Source organism: Camarhynchus parvulus, chromosome 5 (assembly GCF_901933205.1).
Source record: "Camarhynchus parvulus chromosome 5, STF_HiC, whole genome shotgun sequence".
In the NCBI taxonomy this organism is placed as follows: domain Eukaryota; kingdom Metazoa; phylum Chordata; class Aves; order Passeriformes; family Thraupidae; genus Camarhynchus; species Camarhynchus parvulus.
This window is the reverse complement of record NC_044575.1, coordinates 23,673,254-23,681,453: the sequence shown is the minus strand read 5'-3', so window position 1 is coordinate 23,681,453 and position 8,200 is coordinate 23,673,254. Positions and strand designations below refer to the sequence as shown.

General features: G+C 54.0%; 2 protein-coding genes across 2 annotated transcripts; both read right to left on the bottom strand.

The window, feature by feature from the left end:
• Nucleotides 1–89: 89 nt before the first annotated feature.
• Nucleotides 90–869, bottom strand: C5H11orf94 (chromosome 5 C11orf94 homolog). Its single transcript, XM_030948628.1, has 3 exons — nt 670–869; nt 400–473; nt 90–297 (listed from the first exon to the last, which is right to left on the bottom strand). Exons 1-3 carry the CDS (start codon nt 735–737, stop codon nt 161–163), a joined length of 279 nt encoding a protein of 92 aa, XP_030804488.1. The 5' UTR covers nt 738–869; the 3' UTR covers nt 90–160.
• A 533-nt stretch (nt 870–1,402) lies between these two features.
• Nucleotides 1,403–8,132, bottom strand: PEX16 (peroxisomal biogenesis factor 16). Its single transcript, XM_030948627.1, has 11 exons — nt 7,967–8,132; nt 7,791–7,826; nt 7,491–7,567; nt 6,089–6,222; nt 5,678–5,784; nt 5,119–5,199; nt 4,132–4,284; nt 3,735–3,807; nt 3,341–3,460; nt 3,067–3,131; nt 1,403–1,937 (listed from the first exon to the last, which is right to left on the bottom strand). The coding sequence occupies exons 1-11, from the start codon at nt 8,121–8,123 to the stop codon at nt 1,879–1,881; spliced, it is 1,062 nt and encodes a 353-aa protein (XP_030804487.1). The 5' UTR covers nt 8,124–8,132; the 3' UTR covers nt 1,403–1,878.
• Nucleotides 8,133–8,200: the final 68 nt, after the last annotated feature.

Here is an 8,200-nt window from a genome sequence, read left to right as displayed (position 1 = left end):
TTCTTCTTGCCCTTGAGGAACTGGACCTTCTCAGTATTGGTCCAAGAGCCCTGGCTGCAGTCCAGAGGCCAGAGATCATATGATGGCCCAAAGGGCCTTCTGGCAGCTGTTGCTCCAGCCCTCACCTGGGGGGCTGTGGTGGGCACAGGGGCACACTGGCTCACAGGCGCCCATCCTCGTAGTACTCCAGCAGGTCCAGCCCGTCCCGCTTGCTTTTGCGGGCTCTGCGCAGCTCCACCGGCCGCGCCAGGGCCGCCCGCATCCTGAAGCCAGGCTGCTTGGGCTTGATGCCGTAATCTGCAGGTATAGCAGAGGCTGGGCTCAGCTCCGGGACACCCACCCACCTGGAGGGGTGAGTGCATGGAAAGGAGGTTCGGAGGGGCAAGGAGAGCACTGTACCATCCACCAGGCCGAAGTGCTTCTGTGGAAGCTCCAGGGGAGCAGAGAAATCCTCAGGAACTGAGTAGCTGTTCCTACAGAGGAAAACAAGGGCCAGGAGTGAGCCAAGGTCCTACACCACTTACCCAGGCTGGCACAAGAGCTCCCACGGGCTGCATCTTCCACCCAGTCTGGCCAGCTCTTGAGGCCTGGTGCCACAAGTCCCAGCCTATGTCAGGGGCCCAGCAGGTACTGGGGCAGGGAGGAGGAGAAGGAGGGAAGTGCCATTACCTCTGGTGCACAGGCTGTGGGAGGGCAGCCCCCAGCAGCAGGGCAAGGAGCAGGAGGCAGCACAGCATGGTGCACACTGACCGGTTCCACTGGTTCCACAGCAAGGTCACAGAGAAGCCACCCTGGTTGCCCAGGGACACCTGCTGGGTGGGGCAGGGGACATGGCCCCTCCCAGCTACTGCTGCTGTCCCTTCCTACCTTGTCCCCTTCAGGTCCTGGGCTGCATCTGCTTGGGCCCTGCTAGCTAGCTGCTGAGACTTCATTGTGCTGGTGTGTGTCCCCCCATATAGTCAGAGATCTAGGGCTGTCTCTGTCCCTCAGCACCTGCTTGTGCCTTCCTCTCAAACCCTCTAAAAGCAGACCCTTGCATCTCATCTCAGTACCACTCTGTTCCAGGAGACAACACTTTAGCATCTTCCTCTGCTATAAGACTGAGCAAAGGGAGCACAGTTCTTTTAACACACATTAGGTGCTAGGAAAGCAGCCTGCACACTGCAGCTCTGTGGACCCCCAGGGGAACCCCAGGACTCTGGGGACTGAGGCAGGCACTGGGAATTACAGAGGCTGTAGTCATCAGCTGAGCAACATGTGGGGCCCCGACTGACACAGGCCACAGCAAAAGGCTTCTAAGGGACAGAGTATCCCAGGGTAGACAACTGCAAAAGCTGCTGTTTCTGACAGAGAGACCTGCTGGCACCCAGAGACAAGGGATCCCATGCAAAGAGGCAGAGGCTCTTCAACTCAGTTCTCTCCATTCAGTCAGTTTATTTGACAGACAAGTCTGCTCCAAGCAGATGGGCCAGGCATGGCCAACACAAGCAGGTTGTGGGTCAACCTCAGCGCCTTGACATGTGAGACAGCGCTCTCCCAAAATCCACTACGCTGCCTGGCTTTGTTATAGCGCAGCTGTACAAAAGAAGAAAAATCGAGTGCTTCAAAAAAGAAGTTGCCCCATCACCATCACTGCAGCCACAGAATGGTCCAGAGAAATAGGTGGCCAGGTCTCCCCACACATTTAGTGTCCATCATTCACGCCTTGATCTGTTAAAAAATTGCATACAACCCCCTCCCTGCTCTGCAGAACAGGAACTTCTCATTTATGATTTAACTGAAAATTAGACATTATCAACATCCCTCCCCCAGCCTGCTTGCCCTCCTTAGGAATGTCCAGCCATGATTTTAGCACAGAGTAATTGTCTTCTTTTCTTATCAGCCCCAGTTATAGAAATAGATTTTCTGCCAAGCAGGCAAGTAATCCATCAGTGGCCCTGAAACAAGAGAACAGAGGGATCGTACATGTAGAAAGGCAACAATTTAAAGTGGTGTGTCTATGGGGTATATCCCCCACTTCTCATTATGATCCAAACAACCCCAAATCTCCACTTAGACAACTCAGATGAACCCAAGAATTCTATTCTGCCAAGACGTAAGGCAACACTGCAATGTGGTGCCAGAGATCAGAGCAGGACCAAGAGGGGTGTGAAACATGGTCAGCACAGCCATGGTGTGGGACACCAACCATTCCCTCAGAGCTGACATGTTCAAACTGCAGTGGGAAAGGGGATCTGCAATGTGCAAGGGGAAAACCCCCATGCAGAGAGTCAGGAGAACACTGTTGTGACAGGGAAGAAGGAAGATAACGCAGCAATAGTGAGCAGGTGCAAACAGAAGCATCTGCTGTAGAGTGAAAATGCTTACGTTGCACAGGGCTTAATGCAGGCTCCAAAGCCTCTCTGAAATCACTAACTGGAGGAAGTGGCTCCTGAGCTAGCCAGCTTTGTGACCTCCCCAAAGAAAGGGCAATCCCATGATGCCAGGCTGATGTAATGTCATATCACTGCCATGAATCACTCCACAAAAGGATTAACATCATCAGGGGAAGAGTGGAGGGAAATGAAATGCTGGCCTATAATAAAGGGATCCTCTGGTGAAGAACTAGAACACAGACCTGGTTTGGCCCTTTGATTTACAGTCAATTTCTGCCTGGTTCAAGAGTTCCACACACCCATTTACCCCTCATGTCCACACTGTAGACTAGGGGTCAAGGAAAAGAGCTCAGAACAGGGCTGCAAAGCTGGGGCCCTGGTGTACCAGCTGAGGTACAGAAAGGATGCCCAGGAGAACAGGCCTAGGAGGCAGACACTGACCTCTGCAGCCTCAGGGCACACAGAGGTTTACTACTGTCATCAAGCCAGGAAGCAATTAATCTTTTCCTAATTTAAAAATTACTCAGGCATCAACAACTACTCTAGCGCTAACCTCTCTAAGGACGTCCCAATTCCTTCCCCAGATTGGAAACCAATTGACAAATGTTCCCAACTGCCCTCATTTTTCTTCACCAGGCGGAAATGGGGATATAAATAAATAAATGGGGATGTAACAGTGGGACCCACTTACGTGTGATGAAGCCAACTCCAGGCACATAATCAGCCAACAAGCGCAGAAGGAGGAGGATCCTACCCCTAGAAAGGGAGAGAATATGAACAAGTCCAGCCGGACATCTCTTGGCCCAGCTGTTGAGCACACAAACAACAATGGCAGCTGTTAGACAAGGGCTCAGTTTAACCTGGTCACAGGCACCCACACATCTTCAGATCTACTCACCCAGTCCCGTGATGCTACTACAGTTAAAAGAGAAATTTTCAGCAAAAGCCCAGCAAGGGCCCCTTACTCTGAGTATCGGTCATAGAAAGGAGATCTCAGCAGGTAGTACAGCAGTAGGATCGTGCGTCGCCTCAGCTCCGCCCGCTCTCGCCTGTTCAGGTCTTTCAGATCACCCAGCAAACTCAGACTGGAAGAGGAGGGCAGAGAGCTAAGTCACAGCAAAAGCAGCCAGCAGGGAAAAGAAAGGGGGCTTCTAAAGTCCTCCACTCTCAGCTCAGCGCAGAGCAGCCTGCACCAGTTCAGAACAAAGAGCACTGTAAGTGTTGTAGAAGATGGGTCAATCTCCAAGCTAAAGACCATCCCGGGTGCATATTTCTCTGCCCAGGACTGGGGAACGGGGAAGTGTGCATGCCCAGCCACCACCAAACCGAGCACCTAGAAAGACTCTTCATCAGACTGACCTCGAGATGTCCAGGACTGCTGAGAGGAGCCAGGGCTTCCATGATCTCTGGCCCCAGACTCCTAGACTCAGTACTAGGAACACACAGTCAAGGAATGAAAAGATGAGAGATTCCTAACAAGAGGCACACAGAGAAGTGATCCCCTGCATATCCACAAAATTCTGCCAAATGCAGGCGAATACACCCTAAGGCAGGACTGGAGGCCCCGGGGAAAAGGGCTGGAGGACTTGCACCCACAGCTCCAGTGGCTGAGGCCAGTCACCAAAGCTTAAGCACGGGAAGAGACCCGAGTCCCGCGCCCAAGGGAAGCCGCTCCCTTGCCCTGCACCCGGGCCGAGCCCGCAGCACCCTCTGCTGGCACCGCGAGTGTCGGGAGCCCACAAGGAGGGCAGGATACGGTGGAGCAGGGGGCGGGTAATGTAGATGGATTCTGCGATGGTTTCTTGGAGACCCAGAGGAGTGGGAGGCTGGTTGATCTCCTCCGTTCTTCGGCTCTGCGACTCCTCCCTCTGCTGGGGGGACCCCCAGTGCCGGGACTGCAGGGAAGGGGCTGAAACAAGCAGGTCTGGTTATTAACACAAATAAAAGCTTTGTCGGAGCTGGAAACTACGTATCACATGACTGCTAGCTTACTCCACCTGGCCCTGGAGCCCTTCACACCGCTGCCCCCCGCCGCAGGTTGGATGGGGAGAAGGATCAGAAAAAGGTAGAACTCCTGCATTGACATTGGCCCCTCCCAGCCAATGCCCCCAGTTTATACAGTGGGCATGACATTCTATGGCATGGAAGATCCCTTTAGCCAGTTCAGGTCACCCATCCTGGCCATGCTCCCTCCCAGCTTTTTGCGCATCTCCCCACTAGCAGAACCCAGGAAGCTGAAAAGTCCTTGACTTAGAGTAACTGCTACTTCTCAACAAGCTACAGTATCGGTTATAACAATGTTATCAACATTAGTCTCATACTAAACCCAAAACTCAGCACCATACTAGTTAGCAGGAAAAAAACTAATTCTATCCCAGCCCAAACCAGGACACCTTCCTATCATGTTTCCCTGCTTTCTGCACTGTGAAGGTGTGAAAGGGGAAAGCTTGAAGAGGTACTTGTAAGATCCGTGCTCCTCAAAGCATAACCATGATGAAGAGCTGTGTCGGTTGCACAGCTCACTTGGGAAAAGACAATTTAGTGCTAGCCTTGCAGCATGTCTCTGGTTGCTTTGATACCCCCACCTATCCACAGTGGGCCCAGATATGAGGCCCTTTGATTTATATGAATGGCATTTATATGTCCCAATACAAGGTTCTACCCTCTACTGCTCACACCCATGCCATCCATGAAGGCACAGGGCAGGAACAGCTCAGGCTGGAAAACAGGCTCAGTCACTTACTGCTCTGTAGGGAGCGCACAACACGGCTGGAACGCCTGCCAACATAGGTCTGATCCTTCCCTGAGGAGTTGTCTTCCATGCCTGCAGAAGGAAACAGCCACAGGGGTCAGGCTTCAAAGCAATACGCTTCACACCCCAGAGCTGCCACCAAGAAGAGCAGATTGAAAGGTAGATTTAGTGCAAACTGGACAATTTTGCAGGGGCTAACAGTAGGCAGAGGGTGAAAAGGTAAATCTGCCTGACACTGCCCCAGTCTCAGGCCTCTTTCTTCATCACTAGACCAGGGCACATACAGCCTGACTCATGGTTCAGCCAGAAATTCACAGCTTGGACTTCTCCATCCCTTCCTTCCAGGATGGTCCAGATATTGGACAACCCTGCCAGTAAGCTAACTCGTCCTCTGCAAAGGGTGGAAAGCTGAACACAGCTCAGCCTTGAGTACAGACACCTTATGGTTCCATGTGCTGCACAAGCCACTGCTCTCATGAGTAATTCTAGCAGGACAAGACATGTGGCTCAGCAAGGCACCAAGCCAATGATGACAACACCATGGGCTCACCTTGAGGGTGGAGAGGCTGTTGCTTCTCCCTGTTCAGTGGCACAATGGGAGGAGACATCTGGATGCCAGCTTTGTACCACAGCAGGAGCAGGAGCCGAAGGATGGCTCTGTGAACAGACATGTGAAGTCTTCAATACCAGACTGGGGAGCTGGGTTCCTGTTACACTGGAGAGATGGCTTCCACAGAAGAGGGAAACACTCGGGTCTCCTCAGAGCAAATGGCAAGGTGAGAGGTGTTAGTGTTCCCTTCTGTGGCACAGAGTCCAGTACACCGTGGGGCTCCAAATTCCCCCAGCCTCAGGGACTGGCAGCTCAGTCCTGTGTGGGATTTTTTCCAGGGTACTATGGAGTGCCCTCCAGGTCCCCTTTCCGAGCGCACGCTGCCCCTTCCCCTCTGCCCACAGCACTTACTTAGCCAGCTGGATGAGGACAATGATGGTCCACCGGCCCATCTCCCCCCACACCCTGGCTGTCCCCATCTCTGCAAAGACCTCCACGCATTCTAGTACACTCAGCCAGGTCAGCAGCTTCTGCTGGGGCAGCGACTGCAAAACACAGAGGGGAGGAAGGGGACAGGATGCAGGCTCTGCTCAGGAGCTAAGAGGGCAGAAACACAGCCCAGACTGGTGGGACCCTCAGAAATAAGCACCAGATGGCCTTGGAAGTCACAGCTCCAGAAACAAAAAGCAATGTCTCCACTGTGGCTGGAGCCTACACACAAGCCCACTTATCTACGTCCAAGCAGGGGCAAACTGAGACATCACAGCATCACGTGGAGCTACCATGCCAAAAATAGAGAGAACATCACATCTGTGTTTTATATTGCCTCTACCCCAACTGACACAACAGGACAGCCTCCTGGGTTGTGGCACTGGGCCTGAGCTCCACAGCAAAACCTTCCCCTCCTCCTCATCCCAGAGCTGAGACACAAGACAAGCTCCTCTCTGGACAGAGCTGATGAGGGAGTATACTTGAAGTAGAGGGAAGGGAACCCAGAGTCCACAGCCACATCAGAGTGAATGCTGGCTGAACACAGCATCAGACTAGATTTCAGGCATGAACCCCAAGACAGTTGGTCCTCTTCCAGTCTAGGTCTCTGCTATCCATGTGGGAACTTACTACTGCTGTCAACCATAGGGTTTGATTCACTGAAAAGCATCAGTAAAGACAATACGGCTGGAATTCTATTAAATTTTTACCAGGGAAGCAAGTCTTGTGCATTTCTGTTTGTTATACGCCTGATGCTCCATTCAGGGAGCTGCCAACACCCAAGCCACACACTGGGCAGGTTTGTAACAGAAGAACCTTGTCTGGAAAAAAACAACCTCTTCCCCATTCCCCAAAGGGTTTAAGAATGCTGAGAGCCAGCCCGGGGCTCATGCAAGATAGACACAGTAGCAAGCCACTTACATTTGTTTTACTCAATACACGAGCAAAGGAAGAGTCTCACAGATGGAATCAAGAGCTTCAGTGCTCCAGAGCCACTGCTGTGTAAACAGCAACGGTTTATTCATCAACACCTCTACCTAGTTCACGTTCTGAGCTTCTCAAAAAAGCCTGTGGAGCTTCTGGTGCAAGTCAGGGCCTGATTTCTGGGGTCCAGGGAGTGCTCCAGCCACGCCTCCAAGCCAGGAGCTAAGGGACAGGGCTGCTATTTTAGCTGCATTCAGAGGTTGCCTCTGGCTTCTCCATACCTGACCACAAAGAGAGGCCTTAGCAAAGACCTGTTAAGTTTCTACAGACACTCCCTGAAAGCTCCTGCAAGGAAGAAAGCATATGTCCCAAATCCTCCTCCCACATGCTCCAGCCTTACCACTGGCAGGCTGTCCTGCAGGTCCTTTCGGAGAATCCAGTCATTTAACAGCACTAGAAGGTTGGAGGCAGAGTACACTGGAAAAGGAAGAGAACAATGCAGAATGGATGCACAACAAGCAAGCCAAACCGGCCCTGCTGTCTGTCCCCGACAGGGGAGGAGGGAAGGAGGGTAGCAGGATATGCAGCCTCCTCCCAGGAGCTGCTTGAGAATGCATGGACAAGAGCAGGGCCCGGGGAGCAAGACTCGCATGCACCCGGGTAAGGGCACAGCACCGGCCCCAACCCGCTGCCCACCTACCCAGCTCCGACAGCGCGTGCGAGTCCGAGAAGCGACCTGCGAAGGGAAGAGAGCTTCTGCAGCGAGCGCCCGGAGCCGGGGGAGCCCCCGCTCCCCGCTGGGTCCCGGTGCCCGCGTCCCCCGGCCCAGACCCCGGCCGGAGGGACGAAGGTTCGCCCGCCCCCCCGCTCCCGCACCTGGCAGCAGGTAGGAGAGCCCCCGCACGGTGCCCTCCAGCTGGGCCGTGGCAGCCGGGTGCCGCCTCACGTACTCCTGGTAGCGCTGGCACAGCAAGCGCAGCCGCCACACCGGGCCGGCTCCGCGGGCACGGGCCGAGGCCGCCGCCGCCGCCATGGTGCCGCCGCCGCGCTGCTTCCGGGGCCGCCCCCGCCGCGCCCCGCCCCGAGCAGCCGAGCCGGGCCGAGCGCCGA